This window comes from Acipenser ruthenus, chromosome 30, assembly GCF_902713425.1.
Source record: "Acipenser ruthenus chromosome 30, fAciRut3.2 maternal haplotype, whole genome shotgun sequence".
Lineage (NCBI taxonomy): Eukaryota > Metazoa > Chordata > Actinopteri > Acipenseriformes > Acipenseridae > Acipenser > Acipenser ruthenus.
Window position 1 is genome coordinate 13,420,246 of NC_081218.1, and position 26,352 is coordinate 13,446,597.

Genomic DNA, 26,352 nt, shown 5'->3' on the forward strand with positions numbered 1-26,352 from the left:
CAGAGCGCTTTACAATAAAAACTCAAAGCCACTGGCCAGTCAATCCAGCTCAAAAATCAGCTAACTCAAACAAATCTGTTTTTAAATGTGATGTGAAAGATTCGACTGTGCCAGCATTCCTGATACGACCCGGGACGGAGTTCCAAAGGCAGGGAGCAGAACAACAAGAGGTCCTCCTGATTTCTAGGAACTACCAAAGGTTCAGCATAAGGTGCCAACAGTTCCTGTAAATATAAAGGCCCCAAAAACCACGAAGGGCCTCATAACTTATAAATGTGTGTTATTAGAAGCATTCCGGGCTGCCTGGCTGGGTGTCCCGGGCCAGCTTGGGCGTGGCGCTCGTTCCCTGCTTTAACCCCTGCTGTTCTTGCTCCAGATATTGACGAGTGCCGGCTGAACAACGGTGGCTGCGACCACGTGTGCCGCAACACAGTGGGGAGCTTCGAATGCAGCTGCAAGAAGGGTTACAAACTGCTCACCAACGAGAGGACCTGTCAAGGTAGGACAGCCCTTTGCATTTCAACACGGCTGTGGTGTCACAACGGTATGAACAGAGCTATGGCCAAACATTGTGCTTCATCTGATGCAAAACGTTTGGTCATGGATGCACGGGACTGCATACTTGCACAGTGCCTGGGCATTTGAGCTTGGTTGGACACACAATGCAGTGCTCCCTGGTAATGTCTTCTTCACAAATCGGGTTGAATCGCAGTCGTGAATTGTGCATGTGCTATACTGTATAAAGACCACAGAAACTATAGCTATGTGAGCTCATAGATCTATCAGTCGCCAGGGTGCGGGTTTATCCAACAAGGTGGTCAAAGGTTGTAACCTTATACACACAATTTAATATGCAAGTGGAACAGCAATTATAAAGAAGAATCATCCTGATCCCAGTGCTCACTGGCCGAGGTGTGACTAAGGCCTGAATTCAATCAAAGTTATGGTATCGCTATAAGTTTGATTGAATCCAGCTCTCATTGAGGTCGTTATGAAGCCTGTAATGGTTTCTTTTAGGAGTGAGATCTTTCTGTATTTGTTGTATTCCAGAGACTAGATTCAATAAGTGTTACTGTTTCTATAAGGAAAAACAACCTGCCCCCCCCACCTCGCCCCCTCTCCAGACATGGTCTGTGTAAACCCAGGCATGTTTGTAACTCACTCCTTAACAGGAGTGCTCTGGGAGACAGCCAGTAAATAAATACGGATTCCCCAGCTCCCCCAGGTACGAGAAAAAACAAATAAATCAGCCAGCCCTCCCTGAGGACTTCTAAATGAAATAGTTTTCTTTCTTAATCCTAAAGTAGCACTCAGCCCGCAAAGAGAAAGAGAAGGCGACACACACTTTCTTATGTGGAATCTCATTGTGTTGTCTTTTGAGCTTATCCTTTGCCAGCAGTCCACATCAGACAGGGTTATTTAAACTTCTTTGGTTAAACTTCTTCTTCTCCGGGTTTGTATCGCGTAGCTAGGGGCCTCCCGCTGGGGTCGAAGGTCCTGGAGGGAGGTGTTGTGTTAGCCCTGTGTGCAGTTCAATGGCGCAGAGCCGTGTTTGTTTTCATAGAGCCGACACAGAATCAAACAAGTCACGCTGCTTGGAGCAGATCGCTTTCTTAAGCATTGCCTGTTTGCAACTTGACAGATCCACTGATTTCATCTGATCATAACAAAAAGGATTGTGTCATACTATAGTTGTGTCTAACGCTGTTATCTGCTTTCCAGACAAATGCATCTTCTAAATACTTTGTTCGACTAGATTTAGGAGTTAAATCTCCTTGTAAACACATTAAGGACATATATATAAGGATATTTATGACATGCACCGAGCAATAATCTGAAACAGTCATGCTCTGGTTTACAGTAATATAAAATTCCTTAGTGTCTGTGCCTTCATCCTTCGCCTTCAGCGCACAGAGAGAAGACCTAGTGATTAATAAAAATAGAACAGTGAAAACGAACTTAAAAAGCGACCCCGTCTTAAAGGTGAGCACCCTGCAGTCAGGCCTGTTGTCTGGGGCCCCTTTCTTTGCCTTGAATGTTTCCCAGGGCCCATACGGGTTTCCGTGGCAACCGTTAAAAAAATGTAAAGAGGGGGAAAAAAAAAAGGTTTGGATAACGCCTGCTGCAAATATTTCTCAGGCAAGCTGATCTTCCCAGTCAAAACATAAGCGTTTTCAGTGAAAACACAGATCTTAAGCTGCCACTCATAAAACATACTAGCCATAAAACAACATTACCGTCAAACAATGCCTGTTCTACATAGAAAAGACTTCCTAAGTCTATGTTCTAAAACTGTAGACTGTCCTAAGCTCATATTATCGGTCCATCCTGTCAGGGGATGTCATTTTCATCTAGTTTTAACCACTAAGAATATTGAAAATGACACCAGTGAAAACTCAAAGACTTGTTTGCTTCTAATAAGATCTGCTTTTAAACCCAAGCTCCAGGATGCCAGCAGGTTTTCGCAGAGCAATAGCGGGTCTGGTTTGCGGATAGTTTATTGCTGAGCCGAAATTCTCGAATCGTCGGGCAGTCAGCGGTGCGTCACGTTCTCAGCTGTTTCCCAGGCTGAAATTCTGCGGAACTGTCTCGTATTCTGAAGCAGAGAAGTCCAGCAGGAAGGCAGCTTGCCTGTAGCTCGGTATTCAGAGTCCACTCTGCTGGCTTGCTGAGTTCAAAAGGGTTAGACTAAACCATTGCCAAAAGAACATGGTTATCTTTCTCGTGTGTTGAGATTAGAGGAGGGGGGGGGGGAAGAGTCATTTTTTCCTTTTTTATCAATACCCCAAAAATACTTGAAACTTCTGTTGTTGAAAACGGCTGAGATGTAAACTAAACTCTGGGGTTATCTCAATTGAAATAGTCACGGTGTTTCTTAGCTGTCATCGGCTCATGTAATTAATCATGATGGGACTTGCCTGCTGAGTCTGCAAGGCTGAAGGCATTCCTCCTTGGTCTGAAAGCGTCTGACAGCCTCCCACCCTCTCCGCCTCTCGCCACTCATGAACTCTATGAGGGCCCAGTGGTACTGTGTTTATCTGATGCTGTGCCTATTCCAGGTTTAGAGTTTCGATTCTTTATTTGGTACATCTCTGATAAACTCCTCTTATCTCTCCAGCTTGCCATAAACATCTTCCCTGCACATTTCGGGTTTTTTTTGTTGTTTTGTTTTTTAAAATTAGTGTGAAAAGCAAGAGCGACTGGGATTAAAAAAGGGGGGGTCTCTCGTTAACCGAAAAGAGAACTGCGGTTTGCTCAAAATTGCCCCTGCCCTATCGAGGGGACTCATTAAGGAGGTGTCCCGTGTACTAAAATTAACCAAAAAAAAAAAAAAGAGAGAGATGAAAAGATGGAGCATCACAAAGACGCTATTGTGTTCGTTCTTTTTTTTTTTTTTTTGGAATACTTCTCCATTCTCCATCCCTCGCTCTGTGGCGTTCTGCACGTATGCACCTCTGTCTCGCTAGAGTTGCATTCCTGCCCTCCGTAAACAACTCCAAGATCTAATTTGGGATCCCGTGATGAAGTCAGATCTCGCGACTGATGCCCCTGTCAAACACAGACAAGTACAGGTGCTGTCAAAGCGTTTTCAATAAGGAGAGTGTTTAGTGTGGATTTCATGGATGTGGGCAGGGAATGGGAGGAACCATTAGTAGAATGGTACCCCAGTGGAGACATGTGCATATTTTGACATTTTAAGCGCATCACAATGGTTTGAACCATTACACAAAGCTGGTAATCCATTGCAGTACCACATAAAATGATCGGTTGCATAGCTGTTGCTCATGGTCGCGCTCACGTTTCTTCGGGGTAATCCGCAATTGATATTGTAATGGTGACCCAGTGGTATTTCTTTAACTCTTCTGCAAGGGGGTGATCCATGATAAAGTTGAATCCCAGGTGAACACAAGCATGTAGACTGAGCTAATCTCCCCAGGGCAGGCCGGCTGGTCCAGGTTCCTGTGCTATCCCTCCTCTGTGGATAAGTAATACCCGCCTTCCAATCCAGCCGCCAACGCACGGCTTTGCTCAAGCGTTATTAAAAAAAAAACAACGTCAAAAACAAGCTGAATAATCTGTTGCTGACATTTCTTCAGAAAGCTAGCTTTCCGAATGCTGGAACGCCGTTGAGCACAGAGTTCCAATGGGAGCATTGCCATGATCGCTTGTACAATCCAACCTCGTTTCACAAACAAGCTGCTAATTAGATTTCCACGGTTTTAATTAAATGCCGCACAGGTGAAGTCAGATGGCTTTTTTGCTGCTGTCGTGGGTGTGCTGGGACCGGGGATGGGGGGGGGGGGGGGGGGGGGCGGTCAACCGCCCCGTGACGAGATGGGCTTTGCATCAACGCGAGATTCTTAAAAAAGGACAGCCTTGAATGGTGGGTGTTTGTCTGTGTGCAGAGCAGAGTAGAGCACAGGGGAGCAGAGTAGAGCACAGGGGAGCAGGGTAGAGCACAGGGGAGCAGGGTAGAGCACAGGGGAGCAGGGTAGAGCACAGGGGAGCAGGGTAGAGCACAGGGGAGCAGGGTAGAGCACAGGGGAGAGGGGTGCAGCACAGGGGAGCTGGGTACTACTTTAATGAATAACAGATTTGTGCATTTTGTTTTATAAAGGTAGTTATTCACTCCCCTATGAAAATGAGCCCGTCTTCTCAAAGGGCTGCCCTGTGTAAATAGCTTGACATCACAAAGCAGGGAGTTATTTGCAAAGTCAATGTAGTTCAGTGAAAAAGGGATCCATGTCATGATCTGATTTCACGTCAAGCCGGTTGACACATTCCAAGATAAGCGAACTGTTTTCAATGTAAATGGTTTCCATATGTATTGTAATGATGGACGGGTTAGGAAATATATATATAAAAAAAAAGCAACCCGACAGCATTGTTAAGATGAGGAAAGTTTCGATGACTTGTGCAGCACTGGTGTAGATGTCTTCTCGTGAAAGGCTGTGCTGATTGGATGGAGGATTTAGGAGCATGAAATCCCACAGCTAGGGAAAAGCTCTTGTTTTCTTAAGCGCATTTGAGTTGGACAGACATTTGGCATCAAGACACTTCCCCCCCCCCCCCCCCCCCAGTAATTACAAGCTTTCATTCTGCCTGTCATGATTTTCTCACAGAAGAACTGGACAGACAGGTGGTAGGCTGAACAATCTGTAGCAATCTGTATTCAATCTGGGATCAAAATACAGCGCTGTGGAAGCCTTATTAGCTTGAAAGAGTGCGAAGGAATCTACTTTGAATCCCAAGGCGTTTTGTAAAGTAATCCATTTTGATTCTGTAAAATGAACTCTGAAATGACAGCTTGCATGGTGTAATAAGAGCATGGTGTAATGAGAGCATGGTGTAATGAGAGCATGGTGTAATGAGAGCATGGTGTAATGAGAGCATGGTATAATGAGAGCATGGTATAATGAGAGCATGGTATAATGTGTTTTCTCCCCTCTGCAGATATCGACGAGTGCTCCTTCGACAGAGCCTGCGATCACTCCTGTGTGAATTCGGCTGGCAGCTTTGCGTGCCTCTGTCACAAGGGCTATGTGCTGTACGGACTGGCTCACTGCGGAGGTGGGCAGAACCCTTTTTACATTTCTTCCATTTTCTAACTCTTCTGATAGTAACGAAATTCATAATCCATAGTGTTAATATTTCTGTCTTTGGTTATATCTCATTTAATGATATTATACATATGCTGATTTGTCAACAGTTTAAAGCAGGTCATTCTCTCTGGTCTCTCTCTCTCTCTCTCTCTCTCTCTCTCTCTCTCTCTATATATATATATATATATATATATATACAAATCCAAACATATGCTTTGGTTGGTGGTATACTATGCTAAAAACACAGTAATGTGCAGTAGGATATTGGCCAGCATTGTACAGCACGAAGATGCAAGCTATAAGCATAAAACAGCACAGTGGTTTGTATATGAGGATGCATAATAATTCTTAGTTATTTTAAAGTACAGTAATTAGCCACCCATCGTTTTTGTTTTGTATTTCCAAGTCTTGTGTTGCGGCCCCAGATCACATGACTGACACAGCAGACCTGATTATCTTGCTCCTGTCGGAGGTCAGGGGGTCAAAGTGACCATTTTTCACCGGATAAAGTTTGAAAGAAAACAAACTCCTCGCCTTTTCTTTTGTTTTGTGTGTGTCGGGCGAGGAGAGCTTCATAAATCGCGGCAGTTATCGAGAGTTCTGACACCTCAAACAATCCTGCGAGGAGGCTATCCATCATGAAGGCTTTGAACAATGAGACGGAGTGGAGTGAGAGACTGGACTGGGTTCACATCCTTCCTGCCCCCTCCGCACACCACAAATGGGTCAAAACAACACATTCATAGGCAGACAGGGCATGTATATATATATATATTTTTAAACAGCAAATACAATTCAGATTTCTAGCAAGCAGTTCCTTAGTGCTCTACAGTATCAGAGCACTAACACGCACACTCATGTTTGACTGCCAGAGAGTAAAACAAGTCTTTGAATTAGCCAGACTTCCGGCCCTCTCTCTAACTAAACCTTTGCCAAGGCTCGATGGTTTCACTCAGGCTTGGCCTCGTTCTTGATTCAAAGTGGTCCAGGTTTTGGGGTTTTGCGTTCTGATGGACAAAAGTGGAAATTCAAAAGCTTTTTACTGCAAATTCTCACCTGAAACAAACTGGAGAATTTTCCAAGGTTTTCTTAAGCTTCTCGTTTTTCTCTTTTCAGAATAAAATTGGGCAGAAGTCTTTGTGTTGCCTTTGAACAGGTCTTCAACAGCGCCGCGCCCAATCTTCATTTCCTTTCACTGAACCTTTGAAAAAAATTCAAGAAATTCGTTTTTTTCTGTTTTATGAGAGATTATCTCTTAAATTAACACCCTCGTTTAGGTCCAAAAATTGTTCTGCAGCAAAAGCATGGTCCTTAGACTATTTCGCAGTTGTGAGGAGAAATATAAAAAAAAAATATATAGAATGATTTCATAATCTTTTTCCTCAGCTTTCCAACATTTTCCCAGTACTTTTCTCAAGGGAGCGTGGGTTATCTAATAGCATACTCTGAACTCTAACATAGCTCTGAATCTCACTGTTCTTTACAGTGCTTGCCTATGCATTCCTATCATTTGACTGTGCTTGGCTACACTTTGGGATAGTACAGTAAACTCATTCATAAAGGCTTTCTGTAACCATCTCTCTCTCTCTCTCTGTATCTTGTGTGTCCCTGCAGATATCAATGAGTGCAGCATTAACAAAGGGGGCTGTAAGTTCAGCTGCCTGAACACTCTGGGGAGCTACGAGTGTACCTGCCCTCCCGGACACAAGCTGCACTGGAACAAGAAGGACTGCATTGGTATGTGGGAAACACTGGCACCTAGTGGCCAGAGTTGAGAAGCACAGCCTGCCAGTTCAGGGTGAAACCTCCATTAACTGGTCAATTACCTTTTGTCTGGGGCCTGAAAATCTGTTGCCTTTTGCATAACAAGCCTTAAGTTAAATGTCAGCGTTTTTTTTTTTTTTACCATGGAGGCTGTATCTATCTTGGTCACGGTTTGTCTATTCAAGTTGTTGTGAGGTGTTGTTCTGCTGTACACACTATGGATGTGGATCAAGTAAGCAATGTAATTTGGGGTGGGGACAGGGGATGCGTTAACAGTTTGTGTGTGTTTCAGAGCTGGTGAAGTGCCTGCCGAGCTGGGTGTCTCCGCGGGCCACCCTCGCCTGCAGCAAAGTGGGCAAGAAGGAGAGCTGCTCCCTGACCTGTGCCTCAAAGGCCCACTACCTGGCAGGTAGGCGACAGCAATGCAGCTACGCTCAACAGGAGCTCTGTGCGATTTGCTTGTACTGTGTTTTCATCTATTTTGTGTATGTTTTCTTTCAGAATCTGACAGCAGCTACACAGTGAGCTGCGGCATCCCTATCCTGAACAGCAAAGCATCGCAGAAACAAAACAACACTCAGAGCTGTATAGGTAACCAGCCCCCAGCGTTCATACACAGGAGCAAGAGTGTTAACAACCTCCTCTAGAAACTACTGTTGAGGACAAGCTTGCGAAGCATAAAGCAAGTTACTGAGATCTTTTTGCAGTTTGTCTAATTTCTAAACAGTTAGGAAGTTTGTAAAAACAGTCCGCCCTCCTTCCCTCCACTGTGCAAGTTTAACCCCACGCCCCGCTCTCTTGTTTTTAGAGACTCTGGCCCCGCCAGTCAAACAGAAAGCCTCGTTCAAGATCAAAGACGCAAAGTGTCACCTGCACCCCAAGCTGAAGGGCAGGCAGGACGACGGGGGCAGGCACCTGGGGGCAGGTAAGCCTTTTCAACACTCTTCAAAATGCGTAAAGCTAAAGCAGAGAGCCTTTGGTTTCACAGTGTTTCCACAGTAACACTGCAGTTCTCAATTCTTTGCTTTCAATATTTGTTATCTGCAGCAGTGTGTGTGTGTGTATAAATGAATAAGCGTGTGTGTGTGTGTGTATAAATGAATAAGCGTGTGTGTGTGTGTGTGTGTGTATTGTGCGCTACGCTGGCTCTCTGGCACCCCCTGCTGACTATCCCTGGTGTGTGTTTCCCCAGGCGGTGCCCTGCCCTGCAATGACTGCCACGTGACCTTCGTGAACCTGAAATGCGACTCGTCGAAAAAGGCAAAGGGCCGGCGGACCCGCAACCCTCCGAACAAGGAGGTGACCCGCATCACGCTGGAGGTGGAGGCAGAAGTGAAACCAGAGGAGATTACGGGTGAGTGAAACCAGGGGGGATTTTAACCTGGACCTCCAAGAGCTCAGGCTGCGATTTGGGTTGAGGAGCTGAAGACCCTGAGCACTGTGTCCTGCGGTCCCCGTGACTCTGCTCCCTGTGTTCCTCCGCAGCGAGCTGTAACCTCAACTGCCTGCGACAGCGCATGGAGAAGCAGGTGAAGTCCTCCATCAAGGCCCTGAAGAAGTCCATCAACCAGGAGCGCTTCCTGATCCGCGTGGCGGGGCTGGAGTACGAGGTGGCACAGAAACTGGCACGGGCCCCCGAGAGGCAGGAGAACTGCGGGCCCGGGAAAGAGAGGGACAACGGACGCTGTGGTAAGGAAGAGAGACAGGGGGAGGGAAGGACCGGACATTGAGGACAGTTTAGTTTCTTAGTCCTCGAAACTGCAAATGCATTTCTGCCTCTCGCTGAAAGCGGGCTCAATTCCTTGTGATCGCTGGGAAATGGCGCTACCCAGGAGTGGTAATCAAGCATCCTTGACATGGCTGATCTTACTGCAGCATTTTAATGTTAACCCGATTACTGCTACTGAAGCTTTGCATGGCTGGGTTCCACCTGTGCGGTATTGCCAGGGCTGTGCTGTTCTGGACACTATTCTCAACGAGCATTTTGCTGTTTCAAAGATTTCCGTCTGCTTCACTTAGTTCAGCAATCTCAAAGAGGTTTTAAACTTTCGAAAATAGCGCTCAATGAGAAAACACAGCGCTTAATGAGAACAGGTTACACAATAGTCAGTGCAAACACAACCTCTCTCGGAGCCCTCTTATCAATCCCTGTCCTGCTAATCTCTCTCTTCCGCTCTCATCTCCGGCTTCAGTGCCACCCTCTCACCCCTGTCTCTGCTACTCTCTCAGTTAGATGCTTGCCGGGATCTTATTACCACGGAGAACAGGAAAAGTGCGTCTCCTGCCCGCCTGGCACCTTCCAGGAAAGGGAAGGCCAGCTTGCCTGCGACCTTTGCCCCGGAAGCGAAGGGCACGGCCCTGCTGGCGCCCGTAATATCACATCCTGCACAGGTATGTGGGGTGACCGGGACAAAAACACACCAAGCCCAGCAAACCAAAGCATGACTGACATCGGAAATAAACCTTTGTCTGGAAGCTAATTTGATGTGGTACTGTTCTTTTGGTTTGTTTATTGACTGTACTATGGTCCTAATTATACTTGTATTTATAGCTAATTTGAGTATTTATTTGAACTTAAAGGAATGTCACAAGCCAATACTGTTTTTGTATTATATATATCAAGTGTGTACTGTAGACACATACTCATGTAATGTCATTTATGTGCAATTGTACCATTGCTGTGTGCAACTCGATTGTTAATGGCATTCAGTTTGCGTGTATATTTCACTGTCACAGTATCATTTCTAACACATTTAATAATGACCTGTAAGAGCCCCCGGACTGAACGGACACACCCGTGTGGCTGTTGTTTTTGCTGTGCTTCCTCTGATCTGCAGGGCAGTGCCCGTCGGGGTACCACTCTCACGATGGGTTCAAGCCGTGCCAGGCCTGCCCCCGGGGGACTTACCAGCCCGACCTGGGCCGCACCCTCTGCTTTCCCTGCGGAGGGGGGTTGAGCACCAAGAACGAGGCAGCCAGCTCCTTCCACGACTGCGAGACCAAGGGTGAGCAGCGAATACCGCGACCCCGCTGCTGGAGAACAGGGAACTCCTGCTGCAGAGCAGTTTCATCCATTCCAGGTCTTAATACGAGCTTGATTAGGTATTGATATCAGGTGAGTCTTATTAAGCTCACAGTAAAACCAGGAATGGATCAAACTGCTATACAATGGGAGTCTTATTGCCATCCCTGCTGCTGGCTGCCAGCTTGCACTGCCTTGTTATATACGGACCGTCTGGTCTGATGGTTAACCAAAGAGTTTGTCCTTGTCCGCCTGCAGTCCAGTGCTCACCGGGTCATTACTACAACACCACGGTCCACCGCTGCATCCGCTGTCCGTTAAGCACCTACCAGCCTGACTTCCGCCAGAACTACTGCATCTCCTGCCCAGGCAACACCACCACCGACTTCGATGGAGCCACCACCGTGTCCCAGTGCAAGAGTAAGAACATTTCTTAAACCCAGTCGCTTCCCTTTAACTAGCATTAGCAACACTGAGCTAGATCAATCTCAAGTTGGCACTATAAGTTTTATCTTTCACAGAAACTGTTGCATGATGTATGGACTGTGTTTGATGGTGTGTGGGCGGTCGCAAGAAACAAAAAACGGACCCGTAAATGATAAATGATAAAAAACTTGAAGTTCTCATATATTGATGGGAGAGGAGTGGCTGATACTGAGTGTGTGTGTGACTGCATGCCCCTCCCTCACCCTTCTCTCTGCAGACCAGCGCTGTGGGGGGGAGCTGGGGGAGTACACAGGCTACATCGAGTCGCCCAACTTCCCCGGGAACTACCCTGCCAACGTGGAGTGCACCTGGAACATCAACCCCCCTCCCAAGCGCAAGATCCTCATCGTGGTGCCCGAGATCTTCCTGCCCTCTGAGGATGAGTGTGGAGATGTGCTGGTCATGAGGAAGAACTGTGAGTCCCAGCCAGGGTCCGGGAATTACACCCCATTGCACTGTTACAAGAGATGCCTTCAGTACCGGGGCTATCTCGTCACGTTACTCAACGTGGGCTTGGGTGCTCTCCATGGCAAGCCAGTTCCACTCGTGATGGTTTCTAGTTTTTCTGCTCCGTTGGGTAATCTCCATCTCCTTCGTCCGCAGCGTCTCCAAGCTCCATCACCACCTACGAGACCTGCCAGACCTACGAGCGGCCCATCGCCTTCACCGCGCGCTCCCGCAAGCTCTGGGTCAACTTCAAATCCAATGAGGCCAACAGCGCCCGCGGCTTCCAGATCCCATACGTCACCTACGACGGTAAGCGCAGCCTGGCATTCTAAACCAAACTCCAACCCAGCCCTCGAGAGGTCAAAGGTCTGCCCATTGACCCGCTGCGGAATCAGACCGATTGGCTTTGACGTCACGTTAACAGTGTGCCGCAGACTTTCTAAATGGAAAAGCATTTCTAAATAATACGTCAAGAAAAAGGGTTCTGTTTCCTTACTACCTTCACGTGTCGTGAGTCCTGTGGAGTGCCTGACCCATAGTTTCCTGACAGCTCATAGTTCAGTTTTCTAGCTGCGTGCTCATCAGTTTTTTTGTATTTTGAATTTTCAGAGGATTACGAGCAGCTGGTGGAAGACATCGTTCGAGACGGCAGGCTGTATGCCTCTGAAAACCACCAAGAAATCCTAAAGGTGAGCACGACTACGCCACCTTGTGTACTGTGGTGTAAACAGCACCTCTCTCCTACAATATATCCCAGGCACACGCAGAATACTGTCAGACTAATGAATTTCATTAACAGTTCTCCTGTGTATTAATGTGTGCTAAGACTAAATCTTCAACCGCAAATGGCTTTCATTTTTATAGATGGTTTACAAAAAAAAACATTATTTTTTTTATGTTTGTTTTGAAAGGATAAGAAGCTGATCAAAACCCTGTTCGACGTGCTGGCTCACCCACAGAACTACTTCAAATACACGACCCGCGAGTCCAACGAGATGCTGCCTCGCTCTTTCATCAAGCTGCTGAGCTCCAAAGTGTCCAGCTTTCTGAGGCCGTACAAGTAGCCACGGAGGGCAGAGAGCCAGCCAGCCAGCAACTACAGCAACGACAACAAAAACTTTTTTTACGGCTTTTAAAACATACTTCACTATGCAGACTTTTTTTGGCTTCTGTTTTTTTTTTAACTCACCGTCACAACGGATTAGTTAGCCGAGACCCGTCCTCCGCTGAAAGCTCCAGGTGACTGAGACTCATTGACTTGTTCCAGCTACTTCAGTATTGATCGTTACTTCTGTTTATTTTGTTTCATTCCCCGGGACTCCTCGTACTCTCCCGCTGCTCTGTAGTATCAGTTCTGTAAATGTATTCTATGCATGTGGGTTACCCAACCATGTGGCTGTTTTTCATAAAATAAGGGAGCGCAAGTCTCGCCACAGTTGCCTGGGCAGCTGAGCCGTTTCTTCTGTTGCAGTGCTAATCAAATCAAAGCACTGCAAACCAAAAAAGGTTTTCAGTTCGAGCAAACAAAATAAGAGACTGTGTTTGTTTTGCATGAGAAAACGCAACTCTAACTCATTTGGGACAATTAAACCCCTCACCAGCCCTGCATCGTATCACTTCCACCAATTCCCTTACCTTTGGAGTTTAAAACATGTTCACAGAGTTTTATAAGCCCCCACAAAAAAAAAGCAAACATATACGCTAAATCTGTTTTTGTTTAGCATTTAAAAAAACGGTGCTGTGAGCGTGGGAACTGAAAGTGTTGCGGAACGGTACAAAGTAAACACATTTTTGTATTGTAAAGGCAATTACTTTTACTGTTGCTCAGAACAGTAACTGCACCTCCAGCAACTTGTTTCTTGTTGGTTTTAGTTTGTTTTCACCTTTGCATTTGCTTCATGTCCCTATAAAAGTAGTGGAAGTCAGTAACCAGCCCATTTCTCATAGCCCCCCATAGAAACAGTGCCCCCTCTAGTTCAGTCACAGCCCATACAGCTCCTCCAAAGAGTATCACATTTACCTTTTTAATTGTGCACTAGGACTTTCAGTCTGCCTTTGTATGAGTGCAATGATCTTCATCTCCTGTCTGTTTTATTACAGAAAAGCAACAACAATATTTATACCTGCCAAAAACTGTTCAATAGAATGTCCTTTTTTTATTTCTTGGGTAAAGAATGAAATACAGCTATCGGCTACTGGGTTACATCATTTGACTGTAGTGCAATTCCAGTGTATTCTACATTTGTGCACTGGCACTAAAAGGATCCCAAGTGAGACCTTGGAATGTTAATTTAGGTACACATTTTTTTGTGCTTCCATTATGAAAAATCTCAAACCCTTCAACGGTTTTCCCCGACCAGTCTCGACTGGTACAGATCACTCATTCCTTACCTTCGCCTTGTGGAGTAGGCCAGTGATTCTGTCCTCTGCGTTCCTGTGCTGTAAACGGCTGCACGTTTTTCATTGTGATGTCACATTGAAGATCTCTTCTGTAAAGCCAACAATGCAGCACCCGCAGTTTCCCAGTGTGATTGTGGCGGCTAAGGGGCAAGCAGGGTCTTATTTCAACCCACGCTTCTCTCATAGACCCCAAACCAGGGCTTGGCACTTCACCTCCTGGTCTTTGTTCCAACCCTGTTCTAAATGGTTTAACTGAACCAATTAAAAAGGGGAAGTAGTTAATTTTACCTGTTCAACCAGGACTGGAATGGCTCTGGACATGGTAACATGAAGCCCCCTTTGCTGTCGTCCGTAGGCACGCTCTATGTCTAGAGAGAAGTCAAGCTGTATTGAGAGTTCTAATGAGTTTCACCTTCTATTTATACCTGCATTTTGTTTCCTGTGTACTACAATTAAACATGCGCCTCTATGCCTCCTGCCCCCAGCAACTCCAGCCACTCCCCCAGAAAAAACAAGTGGATGATCAAAATGTTATGTTGTGTTATTATTATTTTTTTAAAATAAGAGTTTGCTATGATGTATCATAGAGTTCATAACGGTATTTGCACTTGAAAATTGTTATTGCTCATGTAAAAAAAAAAAAAAAAAAAAAAGTCTGGATTTTGTCTTTTTTTAATGCCCTAATCTTGAACTACGTTACTTAAAGCAACATAAGGCAGTCCTTAGAATCTGTGAAACCATCCATGAGTTTTGAGTGTGCTGTTAATTTCTGTTTTTAGTGTCGGCAGCATGATATTATTTACACATGAGGTCAGACTAATGGATATTATCAATACAACAGTATTCACAATATGGAAGGTTGAGTTAAGAGGTCAGAATAACTTTTTATTCACTTTTAAACCGCGGCTAGACTCACAGTACGATTCAAGCCAAACTCGGCAAAGACGACACTTTTACACCTGCTGTGAATATTCAGTATCTCTAAAGGTGTTAAAAACATAACATGCTGTAGTCATACCGTGTTCAAGAACAGAGGAATCAAACAAAATAAAACCAACCACCACTGGAAGAACAGTGGAGACTCGTGTTCACTTACCCCAATGGCTCATGGTGCAGTTTACTGTATTTTGTTGCAACAGTAGGAGGTACAGCACACTGTGATTTCCATCTGTGCTTTTATATTAATCTGATCTCACGCTGCTAAACTCTGCAGAGAAGTATTTTCAGGCATTAGCAGAAAAGAAAAGTCAATTAACTTTTGTCTGGTATAAAAAATAAAAAGCCCAGATTAACATTGATCTTTAGCAATCTGCAAAGAAAAAGGGGACTATGTCAATAACTCATAACTGAAAAGTAATCTACTGTAGAACTTGATACCTGAATAACACCTTTAGCAACATGTGGACAGAGTTGCATTGATGGATCCTTAAACTAAAATGGGAGTTATCTTTCTGCCAAGCCAAGACAGGGGTACTGCAGCAATGTGCAGGCACAAACAAATGAATTTCTCAAAGGAGAAGTGCCTGTTGCTGCATCATTACCTTGCATAAGCAAACAAGAGGATAAAACAACAACGTATAAAACGCTATCATTTAATAAGACAGCTGTTTCAGCTTAGCTGTCATGTGTAAACTGAACAACAGCGCGAAATTAGAAGCAGCTGCTTTTGCCTTGATGAATTATGGCATTTTAATGTTTAAAAGTTAATTTGTATTCAACCACCAAGTCCTCTCTGACAGGCCTTTGTTCTCATTAGGACTGAAATCATCCCAAGTAATTACAAGCGCATTGTGTAAACTGGCCCGATGGAGGTTTACACAATCCCAAGCAAGCCTTTACCGCACCCTTCACAGAACTAAGAGCCGCAGTCTACTTTGAACTCCTTACCAGAACTGTGTGTTCTGTTTAGCGCAGTCACTTCATCCAGAACTAGAGAAACACGCACTAGCGATACATTTAGAAATACTAAAAGAAAAATCAGTAACAGATTTAAATGAGATTCGGTTCACAGACTAGAGAAAGACTGCACATTAAAAAACTAAAAGCATCTCGTTTTTATTGCTGTGCAGCCTTACCGCCAGATGCCATTTCAGCAAGAGAATAAAAGGTTTTCAAATAAAGCAACCGAGTAAAGCTGAACCACCGATCATAAGGTTTGTTGCATGTTTCACAGCCGGTCTCTCTGATAAGGGCTTCAGGATGTTCTGCATGAACCTGGCAGGGGTCCCATTAAACTGACAGGAGTAATTGCTCAGACACTACGCAGAGGCCAATACGCTGGCATTACCCTTCGCTGTTGGGTTTGTCAAACCTGTTCACATTTAATTTTCCATGAGCTGGCAATTAAAAGTAACCACCGCCATCTGTTACAAATACACAGGACAGACTAGCTCAGGACAAGCAATGGTAGCCCCATTAAAACATTACTTTTTTCCCTGTGTGATTTGCTACTTGCTGTTTTGAATACTGGACTTACCCTACTTTACGGAGATGTCTGATCAAACACAGACGATTTTATTGTGTTTATTTTTTTTAATCAAGGAGTTTATTATAAGAGAGACACGCAATGAAATAAACAAGCTTAAGGGTGCCTTTTAAACACATTTTTATTTAAAGTCCCTCCATACACATTTTTAAAGCAGAAAAAAAAATCTAGAAAACAATTTCAGTATATAAAAAAGAAATCAGTACATGTTGACTCCTCTCTCTCTCTTACTTACAAAGTTTCATTAAACAAAAAATTCCTATCACCTGAGACAAACGGTACACCGCCTGTCACAACGCTCTGGGAAAGGGGTCCGCGTGGAGACACAAACTCAAAACATCACAGCTTCTCTAGCAAAACTAGTTTTAGTTTTGGTTTTAACCAGTATTTTTTATGACTTGTATAAAACAATTACAACCAACTGAGCGGGTGTGTGGAGCTGGCTTTTATGTGCACCATAAAAAAACAATAGATTTATTGCTGGTTTAACAAAACCTTTGGTACAGTCGAAAAAGACACGGGCAGCGTCTTTCGCTGGACTCGGAGATCAGGAAAGCAGGGTGCTCCAGCTGTTAAAATCTGTTAGGAGGGGAGTACCTTGCTGCGCTTCGAGTCTAGAGAGATGGCACGGACCATCGGAGCGCATCAGCCTCCTCCAACGTGAGAGGGCACTAGTCTTATGTACATGTATATCCTTGCTGGCAGTCTTTCCAGAAATCCAAAGGAAAAAGAGAGCAAGAAAAATAAAATCTGAAAAAAACACAGCAAGAAGAAAAGCCTGCATTATCCTGGTGGCTCTTCTACATCTGAAAGCTCCTTAGTTTCCCATTGAGCTCACTGGGGGAGAAGCCGAGCTGTCAAACCTTTCTGCCCCAGAAAGGTGCTGGGATTTGTAGAACGGGTGGGGTGGGGTGACAAGTTGCATTCCCCTTAACGAACAAGGCGGCGAAACAGCCGGCAGTGTTTGTTTTATTTTTTAATAAAGTAAAAGCAATACCTTTTGGACTCAAAGTGGCAATGCCATGAAGAAGAAGACGACATGTTTTTAAAAGCTGGCAGCGCACCCTGACTCTGCACCTCCGGTTCCAGTTTCTTCACATCCGTTTTGTTTCTGTTTCCTCCCGGTCTGAGAGAGAGAGAGAGAGAGAGAGAGCTCCTCAGCAGCCTCCGTCAGCCACCACCTCGTCCTGAGACATGCTGCCCTGCTGAATGGCTGCTGTGGCCATGCTGATGGCTTCCTCCAGCGTCTGCTGCTCCTCCAGCTGTTTAAAAGGGAACAGCATTACATTTACACACCTGCTTAACATAAAGGTGGTCTTGACATACCTGGGTGACTTACAGCAAGCATGTTGTATATCATCCAGACCCAGGTGCTTACAGAATGCATTTTGTGTTGTACTGCTGCATGAGGATGTACACAGAAATCTATGTCATCATATTCTTCTTAATGTTATGGGAATTGGAAGTCCGAAGAAGGTGCAACGATGAAACAGAAATCCACACTGACCTGTACTGCTATCTGGGTGCCGTTTGCTGTGGCCAACAGCGCCACCTGTTGGTAATGCTGAGCTGCTACATGTGAATCTCCAACCATCATCCCTTCTGTTACAATGGCCACCTGGGAGGGAAGAGGGTTGGTCAAGATTATAATGGGGCTTGCAAAGTATTATTGAAATATCTCACTCACTAAATAATGGTTGGTTTTATTACAAGAAATCCACGATTGCACGCATGTTGCGACCTGGTTTGGCATATATTTTACAAACAACGTCAGGTTGTTGAAGTGATGCGCAGGGTATAAAGCATTCAAACACAATAAGAAATTCAAACAAATTCTGCTAGGATAACACTAACATGGAAACACTGACACCTGGTGGCCAGACTTTGTCACTGCAGCTAACACTGACATGAGAAGTCTAGCCATACACCAAATTCTTTGAGAGATGCAACAATATTTTTATTTCTCTTCTTAATCCAACAATAAATAAAAATAATAATAATAATTAAACTAGACATATGTCTAAGTGTAACAATATAAGTGTGAAGTGGTATGATAATCTTCATACACCCCCAGATTCTGACACTTCAATAACTTAGTAAAGAATGCCTTTAGGAAGTAAACAAGTGCAGTACATACCGACTGGGCCTCCATTCCATCCGCCGTCACCATAGTAACTGTGTGGGTGCCAGACCCAGTGATGTCACCCTGGTTGGCAGGGACTGCAATTGTTCTGCCGTCCTGTGTTACCATGGTGATGGCTGACCCCAGCGCTTGCAAGTCCTCGTGGGATAGGCTCACCTAGGTGGGAAGAGGGGTTACAGTTCATCTCTTATTAACAGGCAGCGCAAGAAACATGCTTCAGTTTGACGAAGGCATTTGCTATGTATATACACTGAACAAAAAAGGGGAATTTGACAGATTTATGATACTGTAGTGTTTCATGTTGTGGATAACGTTTCCATTAAGTGTTGTGTCTCAGCCCGTCCTGGTTGAGCTAAAAAGCTGACCAGATTCAGAATTGAAATCGGTTTGATTTCCTTCTCCTGGGGTAAGAAAGGTTTGGGACTGAATTCAGAATCAGTCCGGGAGGCAGCTAGAAAAATCCTCATTTTCTATACACTGCAATATGAGTGGCAGAATATTACCAAGCCCTTTCCCCTAACCCTCTACCTGCTGTGTCCCGTCTTGAGTGATCAGCGCGACCTGTGACTCTATGACGTCCCGCGCTACCATGGCAACCTGTGGGGCCCCTCCCCCATCCCCCTCAGTCAGGAAGGCGATGCGCTGCCGTTTCGGAACAGGCTCCTGATCCCCTCCGTCTGTCTCGGCGCACAAAAGGAAAACAGAACGTCTTTTAGACGCTGCAGCTGGTGCTGCAGCTGGTGTGCATTGTGGGGCTGGATAAACGGGAGGGAATCCGAGCTTTAAATCAAATGCACTGTATTAAGCTCCCTGTTAAGGAGTTTCCACTGTGGCATCCCAAGCACGTGCGAGACAACAGAGGCAGTTAAACACAACCCGAGGTAAACCTTTCACAGCAGTCAAAATCGCATTGTTACTATTAATTATCAACAAGAAAGACAGGGCAGTGCAGCCAAGCCCGTAAATAAGCATGAATGGACCGTCTCCAGCATTAGCAAGCTATTCTGGTCTCTCTTGCGTCGCAGCGTGCTTTGCTCACCATCGGAGTGGCGCTGCTCTGCCTCCTCTGTGGCCTCGAAGTCGCCGTGCGCGGTGCGCTTGTGCATGGCGAGGGTGGAGGTCTGCCGGTACGTCTTCCCGCAGTGGTTGCAGGTGTAGGGTTTGCAGTGCGTGTGCACCACGTGGTGTTTGTACAGACTGGAGTACTCCGTGAAGCGCTTTCCACAGCCTGGCACAGTGCACACATAAGGTTTTTCACCTGCACACACACAGAGGCATCTGTTATTGTTGCACACACACACAGAGCATGCTCACGAGGGCGGACAGTCACAATAGCCTCAGATACAACGAACGTTTTGACAGTGAGTGAGATTGCCACCGACACTCTAAGGGTAATGGGCTTTTTATTTATTTTTAAGTTTAAAGTGTGTGTTAGCATAACTGAGGTAGGTGTATGTGTGTTGGAATTAAGAACGGATTTCAATGTTAAGCTCAGTATTGAGATCCTCTCACCTGGCCTGTCTTTCTACACCTACACAGTAAGCAGTCAGCAGGCTGGCGCAGGTACCTGTGTGTATCCTCATGTGGTTCTTGAAGTTGGTGGCGCTGGCGAAGCCCCTCCCGCAGCCCTGCTCCTCGCACATGTAGGGCCGCTCCCCGGTGTGGGTGCGGATGTGCACCTTGCGGATGTTGGAGGTGGTGAAGGAGCGGCCACAGCCCTCGAACGGACACTGGAACGGCCGCTCGCCTGGGACACCAAACAAAGAAACAAAAAACAGCTTCCATCAGTCCTACTGATGAGGAGCAGCCAACACGCCCCCAGGTCCTGAAGTCTGAGAGCAAGCCACCCGACTGCAGTGAAAGGCAGGGATGGAGATCGGACTCCCATTGCACAGCAGTTTAACCCATTCCAGGTTTTACTAGGAGCCTGAGTAGCTGCAGTGTATAGGTAACAAGCTCAGGTGTGCCTTATTAAACAGTAAAACCAGGAACAGATCAAACTGCTATGCAATGTGGGGGGTGGGGTTTATTTCCATCCCGGAAAGGTTACCTCTAGGTGTGTTCTGATGTGTTTCTGAATGTGGTTTACCAAAAAAAAACTCTCTGATGTACATGGATGGCTGTTTAACTGTGGGAGTGAGAGTCCTGAAGGTTTGGATTACACTAAGCGGTTCATCCATAACTATGAAAGACTCAATGGTGAAACCTGTAGTAACACCAAAAGAAATGCCCTCTCCCTGTCTCGAAGAGGACCTCACTACACACATGCATTTCCAGTGCGTTTCTGAAAGCGGTTTCGGGTGTCTAGAGGTCCGTTTCGTTTGGATTGTGCTGAAAGCGTACCTGTGTGTATGCGCACGTGTTTCTGCAGGTCCCCCGATGTCTTGAAGGCCTTGGTGCACATGTCTTCAGGACACTTGTACGGTTTCTCTCCAGTGTGTGTGCGGATGTGGCTCTTCAAGCCATACCCCGTAGCGAAGGCCTTCCCGCAGCTCGACACATCACACCTGTACGGCCGGTCACCTGTGTGAGCTCTTTCATGAACCTGAGGACACAGCACACCTGGCTCAATTACAATTACAAAGACAGCAGAACTGTTCGCTGGAATTGCAATTATAATGCTGTTCTGTACAATTACAATTATGCTGCAGTAATTACAATTACGTTAAAAAAGAAACAAACTACACTCCAACATGTTTAGTCTATTTTAAATGTACTTATTTATTATATTTAAAAAATGACTATGAAACACCATGGTGGAACAAGCAGTCACACAAAAAGAAATGACCAAGCAATAATCACAGGTAGAAACACAGAGACATGCCATATAACTTTTCAATCAAACGGGGTCTCTAAAAGAGGTTGCTAATACAAGAATAATGATCGCATGACTAACAAATGCGGAACTGAACTGTAATTGATCAATTATATAGTAGAATTATAATCAGACAGTACGCATTGTAACTGAACCCCAGGTCTGGGACACACACACACAATACATCAAATCACAGCAGGCAGCATGCGCCTATTTAAAGAGAGCAGGCAGCTTTCCTAGAAGAAAGTAAGGCTCTTGGTAAAGAGGTGTGTTTTACCTTTAAATGGTGAGCTGTGGTGTAGAGCCGGCCGCAGCCCTCGTATTGACAGCGATGCGACTTCTCCCCGCTTTGCTGAGACTTCCCTGAGCTCCGCGACTCCTTGAACAGCACCTGCAACAAACAGGGGGAGCAGGAGTAAACGACTGCGGCCGAGCAATCCACGAGGCACCCCAATACAGAACAGGGTCACCCCCCCAAAAAAAATAAAGAAAGAAATAACCCAATCCGGTCAGGCGTGCACTGAAGGGGCGAGGGAGTCTCTGATCATCTCCACACCCACCTCGATAGCGCTGGGATCCTCTGCAGAGTCGCTCTGCTGAAGCCCGGTGCTGCTGGGAGCATTGTCCTCCACCATATCCGACTCGGACATCTGCAAAAACATTACGGATTTAAGGTGGATTTTCACTGCGATCCTACACCAGCTTAAAACAGGTGTAATGAAGCATTTGCCTGTTTTAGCACCTGGATGGAATTGGTTCAGTTAAGTGGTTAGAACAAGGAGCTGATCCAGCCTGGCTATCCACAGGGGGCTCCAAGAACATCCTACAGGTCGTAGCTTAAAACTCCAGCCCCCCCCCCCAAACCCCTGCTGTGACTGCGTTCCCCCGGCAGCGCCCCCAGCCTGCCTGACCTTGCTGGCGAACTGCTCCAGGGTGGTGATGGTCTCTGGGTCGATGGTGCCCTCCTCCAGCCCCCCCTCAGTGTGCACAGTCAGGATCGTGTTGCTGGCCTGCATGCCGGAGGGGTGGTGGATGTACGCAGTGCTGCCATCCTCCAGCTGCACTGCCTCCACCGTGCTGGGGTCATAGCCCTCTGGGGAGAGCAGCAGGGAGAGGAGGGCTGTCAGCAGGGTGGGCTTTAAACAAAGACCCCCACATTGGGTACAGCTTTCTCTGGGGTACTCACTTGTGGAGATCCCTCTCAGTACTCAGACTGGAATGGACTGACTGAGTTAGTACCACAGCGGACCATAGTGAGCTGGTGAAGCAGTTTAGACATACAACGTGCTTCACTTTCTTTGTCATGTGAATCATTTGGCAAATAACTTCTCATTAAAAAAAAAAATGAAAGCCATGGAAATAACACAAGCACAGTTCAAACCATTCAGGTGTTCCTTAATAAGCATAATTAGTAATTAGGAATGGTTTAAAATTATAGATTGAATGCAGAATTGCATATTATGATGTTTCTACGACTGTTTTGGTATGATCGACTGCATTGTGCTTTTTATTTTAAAACGACAGGCATTGCTGCACTGTTTCATCAAGCCTGCACGCGGCTGGGAGACGCATGCTTGTTCACAACACATTACCGCAGACCGAATAAAAACACCCCAAGGAAAGGAATACCTTTGAGCATGTGGTGAATGTAGGCAGTGCTGCCGTCTTCCAGCTGTACTGCCTGGCCATCCTCGAATGGGGTATAGTCTAAAAAAACAAAAGAACAGATTCATTCATTCCTTCAAACACTCGAATCACAACTTCAAAAGTAAACTATGTCTTTCCAGTATCAGGTCTCTTTGGGAGTCCACTACACTGTGCTTTAGCTAATGCAGGGCTGCAGGTTAGTTGTGCACACTCTCAGAATGTGTGGCGAAGGATTTGGTCGGGAGCTGAAGATTTTCTTCCAGCTATAATTTTTTGGGAGCCGACAGGATCCCCCTTCTTAGCTATTTTTGCACGGCTGCTAATCGAATCTCTGATCAGATTCGAAGCGAAATAGAAATATTGAGCCTGTAAGTTTTGTCTTTTGTTCATTCTAAACGTAGAATTGTTTGTTCCGGAAGATTTTGGACATTCTGCTACCCTGTTCTGATGCCAGTCTCTTGTCTCTTGTACCTTTCTGCTGCACGGTGACCTGCTGGATGTAGGCAGTGGTACCGTCCTCTAACTGGATGGTGTCTCCTTCAATCAGCTTCCCATCTGTAAAAAAAAACAGGAGAACAAGTCTCTCACTGCACGGTGACATGCTAACAGAACATATCTGTGTAATTGCATTAAGAACTGCTCATCATAAAAAGGGGACAGGAACACACAATTTGAATGCATTCTGAATCTCCACCAAACTTACTTGCCAATTATCCTATTGAGATTGGATACCATTTCTCCTCTCGTTCATACATTTTCTTCTGTTCTTATTAAGACCCAACTTGACAAAGTTCTGAGATCAATCAGCTACTTGGAAACAGATTTAGATTGGCCCTGTGGCCCCTTCAAATGTGCAAATCAGTTTAAAAGCAAAAAAATAAAAAATACATTCAAACAAAAAACAACTGTGCCCTGCAAGTGCGTGCTTCTCGTTTACCTTTGATAGCTTGCTGGATGAATGAGTTGGAGCCGTCACTGAGCGTCACTGCTTGAAGTCCCAGACTCTCCATGGTTTAAATAGTATACCTGCTCCCGAGAAAGCATCAATCAACAACAGCTAAAATATCCCAACCTCCCCACCCCCTACTTCACTCCAAACTGTCTGATTGGCTCAGAAGCAGACTGGTCTGTCACATTCAGCACAGAGAACTTCAGCACATTCCTAAGGGCTGTCATCATGTCATCTTCTACCTCCTCTGGTACTTTGACAGAAAAGTAACACCCTGAAACTTCAGATTGCATTTTCTCAAAATTGTTGCAACTTGGCCCACTGAACCATTGACCTGTTTTTTTTTTACTTGCATATAGATCCATGCCCACCTATGCAACAGGTGTCAAAGTTAAACTCAAATGTATTTGTTCTGTTTGGGTTGAATATGGGAGTTTTGTGGCACTATTGGGAGATCTGCACAAATTTGAAGCAATTATAAAGCAAGTTTTCTTTTTTTTTGCACAGATATATTTTAAAAATGTATTTTTAGACTAGATCACTTAGAGGGCATATCCCATAACAATGACTGCTCTAATTGAAACCGGAGAGGGAGGAAAAACGTCAACTTTCAGCCAATCCAAGTGCAGTATTTCTTCCCATTGTGACTGAACTAGGAATAGGAATGGTGAACTACAAAAATAGTGACAATACAGTACAGCATGTGTGATTGACAGGCGGTGATTTTTTTACTTCATATAGGGCTTTATCGGTTGGTTTCACAGGTCTAGAAAATCACTATTTTGGTACCTCAGGTAACATTAGACCCCACAGAGTACTGTAATCTGTAGTATTGTGTATTTAATTATATCCTATCACTGACACCGTTATCTGCTCCGCTATTGAATCGTATTTTGTCATATACTTGTACTTGCTAGAACCGAAGTGATTGTATGTTACCTTGCTCTTAATTGTATTAATACTTGTACTGTGATTCTTGAAATGTATTTTTGTTTACGACTGTAAGGTCGCCCTGGATAAGGGCGTTTGCTAATAAATAAATAAATAAATAAATAAATAAATAAATAAATAAATAGGTAGTCCAAGATTACGGCGAATTCCAGTCTGTGAAACCATCCGGAAGTGATTTTTATTTTATTATTTCTTTATGTATTTTTACATTAAATAAAATACAGGATCCCCCAATTTAATTGACACCGTCTTTGCAAAAAGTGTATAAACTGGAGAAAATATGTGTGCTTAAACTTGCCCTCTTTTTTCACTGCTCAACATCGGGCTAACAATTACATTTAATCGGTTTTCACGTACATTGTTGTTTGGCCGGGACAGCAGCGCCAGATGCAGTAATCCTTACCCATCGTCTGCTGGGGCAATATTACAGTGCTTGAGATTGTTTATACCCACAGTGCTACAGAAACGTGATCTGATCAATTCCATGTACACTAGAAGGCCCCAGCTCAGTATCCCTCATTCATTACAAATAATCTTAAATCTTACCCGTACCTAAAATCGACAAATACACACTTGTCCTTATGAACCTGAACTGAGAAAGAAGGCTACAGTCCCTGTAAGTGTGTGACCATACTAAGAGACCAGCGCCTTTAATGTGAATTGCAACCCATCGTTGCCTCACCACTGCGGACATACGTATTAACAAACAGCCTTCCCATACAATTATTGATGATTTGGCAACACGAATTACAATTAGTGCTAACAACAACAACACACACCAAATTATTCCTATTGGTACCAACGGCGTTGCGTGACGTTTTACAACAACCGCGGGCGCGTCAGAATTTATTTCGTTTTTGTTGTCGTGAAACAATACGATTTATTTCAAAATGATAACGCACAAGCCCGCCGTTTGTAAAGGTTTCTTGTTGTTGTGCTTTTGCTGAGATCGCTAATCTGGGTGCGCAGGCCCGGGCCGCCTGCTGCCGTAGATGAAGCAGCATACGCGCCCCCCGGCTCCCTCCGCTCTCTAACATCGTGTCCCCCTCAAACCCCGCGCACCCCCCCTGCTCCCCAATTCCTCCTGTCGGCGGGAAACCACCAACCACCCGCCCGCCGCCTCAACCCTGCCATTTCTCCCCCATTTTCCTATCCCAGCTCTCCCTCCGCTTGGAGAAGCTGCGGCGCAAACTGGGATACTCACCTCCAGCAGCCCGCCATGCACCAGGAGCCGGGGTACCCAGGAACCTGCATAAGGAATATCCCCTGCCGCTGTAAACAACGCGCGCGTATGACCCTGTACAGATTCCCGGTTTCCGCTTTGCTGCACTGAACGCACAGAGAGCGTTCAACCCGGGAACGTGAACACGCATAATGTAATCTACTCAGTCGCGCACTTCATTTTGTAATATTCATGTTCTGGGGCCAGGGCGCAGAAAGCGCGATTTGGCCCGAAACGCTGTATAAACTATACACTGTGCTTTGTGTCCTAAAGCGACAGGGTGTATTATACATGTTTAGTGGCTGCTGAACACTTGTTCAAGCGAGACAGGGGGGACCAAGCTAACAATACGACGATATTACAGTATTACGGTTTAAGAACCATTGCATACCTGTCAAGGACCCAGGACACCTGACCA

The 26,352-nt window shown here is 45.3% G+C and overlaps 2 protein-coding genes across 7 annotated transcripts in view; one reads left to right on the forward strand and one right to left on the reverse strand.

The window, feature by feature from the left end:
• The window catches only part of LOC117432052 (signal peptide, CUB and EGF-like domain-containing protein 3), a 54,276-nt gene extending 39,894 nt beyond the window's left edge, over nt 1-14,382 (forward strand). For all 4 annotated transcript variants that reach the window (XM_059004980.1, XM_059004981.1, XM_059004983.1 and 1 more), the window contains 15 exons: nt 377-499; nt 5,455-5,571; nt 7,218-7,340; nt 7,660-7,776; nt 7,869-7,958; nt 8,176-8,292; nt 8,560-8,721; nt 8,853-9,056; nt 9,597-9,758; nt 10,205-10,372; nt 10,648-10,809; nt 11,093-11,290; nt 11,479-11,631; nt 11,932-12,011; nt 12,234-14,382. In XM_059004980.1, coding sequence (XP_058860963.1) covers nt 377-499; nt 5,455-5,571; nt 7,218-7,340; nt 7,660-7,776; nt 7,869-7,958; nt 8,176-8,292; nt 8,560-8,721; nt 8,853-9,056; nt 9,597-9,758; nt 10,205-10,372; nt 10,648-10,809; nt 11,093-11,290; nt 11,479-11,631; nt 11,932-12,011; nt 12,234-12,386 — 2,129 coding nt within the window. In that variant the 3' untranslated portion in view covers nt 12,387-14,382. The remainder of the gene's footprint in view (nt 1-376; nt 500-5,454; nt 5,572-7,217; nt 7,341-7,659; nt 7,777-7,868; nt 7,959-8,175; nt 8,293-8,559; nt 8,722-8,852; nt 9,057-9,596; nt 9,759-10,204; nt 10,373-10,647; nt 10,810-11,092; nt 11,291-11,478; nt 11,632-11,931; nt 12,012-12,233) is intronic.
• Nucleotides 14,383-14,586: 204 nt separating this feature from the next.
• Nucleotides 14,587-26,041, reverse strand: LOC117397180 (zinc finger protein 76-like). 3 transcript variants are annotated; one of them, XM_033995838.3, is made up of 14 exons: nt 25,917-26,041; nt 23,750-23,838; nt 23,284-23,367; nt 22,795-22,872; nt 22,077-22,258; nt 21,726-21,815; nt 21,443-21,556; nt 20,694-20,895; nt 19,918-20,097; nt 19,390-19,608; nt 18,879-19,027; nt 18,345-18,506; nt 17,715-17,825; nt 14,587-17,469 (listed from the first exon to the last, which is right to left on the reverse strand). In XM_033995838.3, exons 2-14 carry the CDS (start codon nt 23,820-23,822, stop codon nt 17,365-17,367), a joined length of 1,749 nt encoding a protein of 582 aa, XP_033851729.3. In that variant the 5' UTR covers nt 23,823-23,838; nt 25,917-26,041; the 3' UTR covers nt 14,587-17,364. The 3 variants fall into 3 exon arrangements, with proteins under 3 accessions (XP_033851729.3, XP_058860967.1, XP_033851738.3); XM_059004984.1 differs by lacking the exon at nt 25,917-26,041 and adding an exon at nt 25,265-25,737; XM_033995847.3 differs by lacking the exon at nt 25,917-26,041 and adding an exon at nt 25,070-25,737.
• Nucleotides 26,042-26,352: the final 311 nt, after the last annotated feature.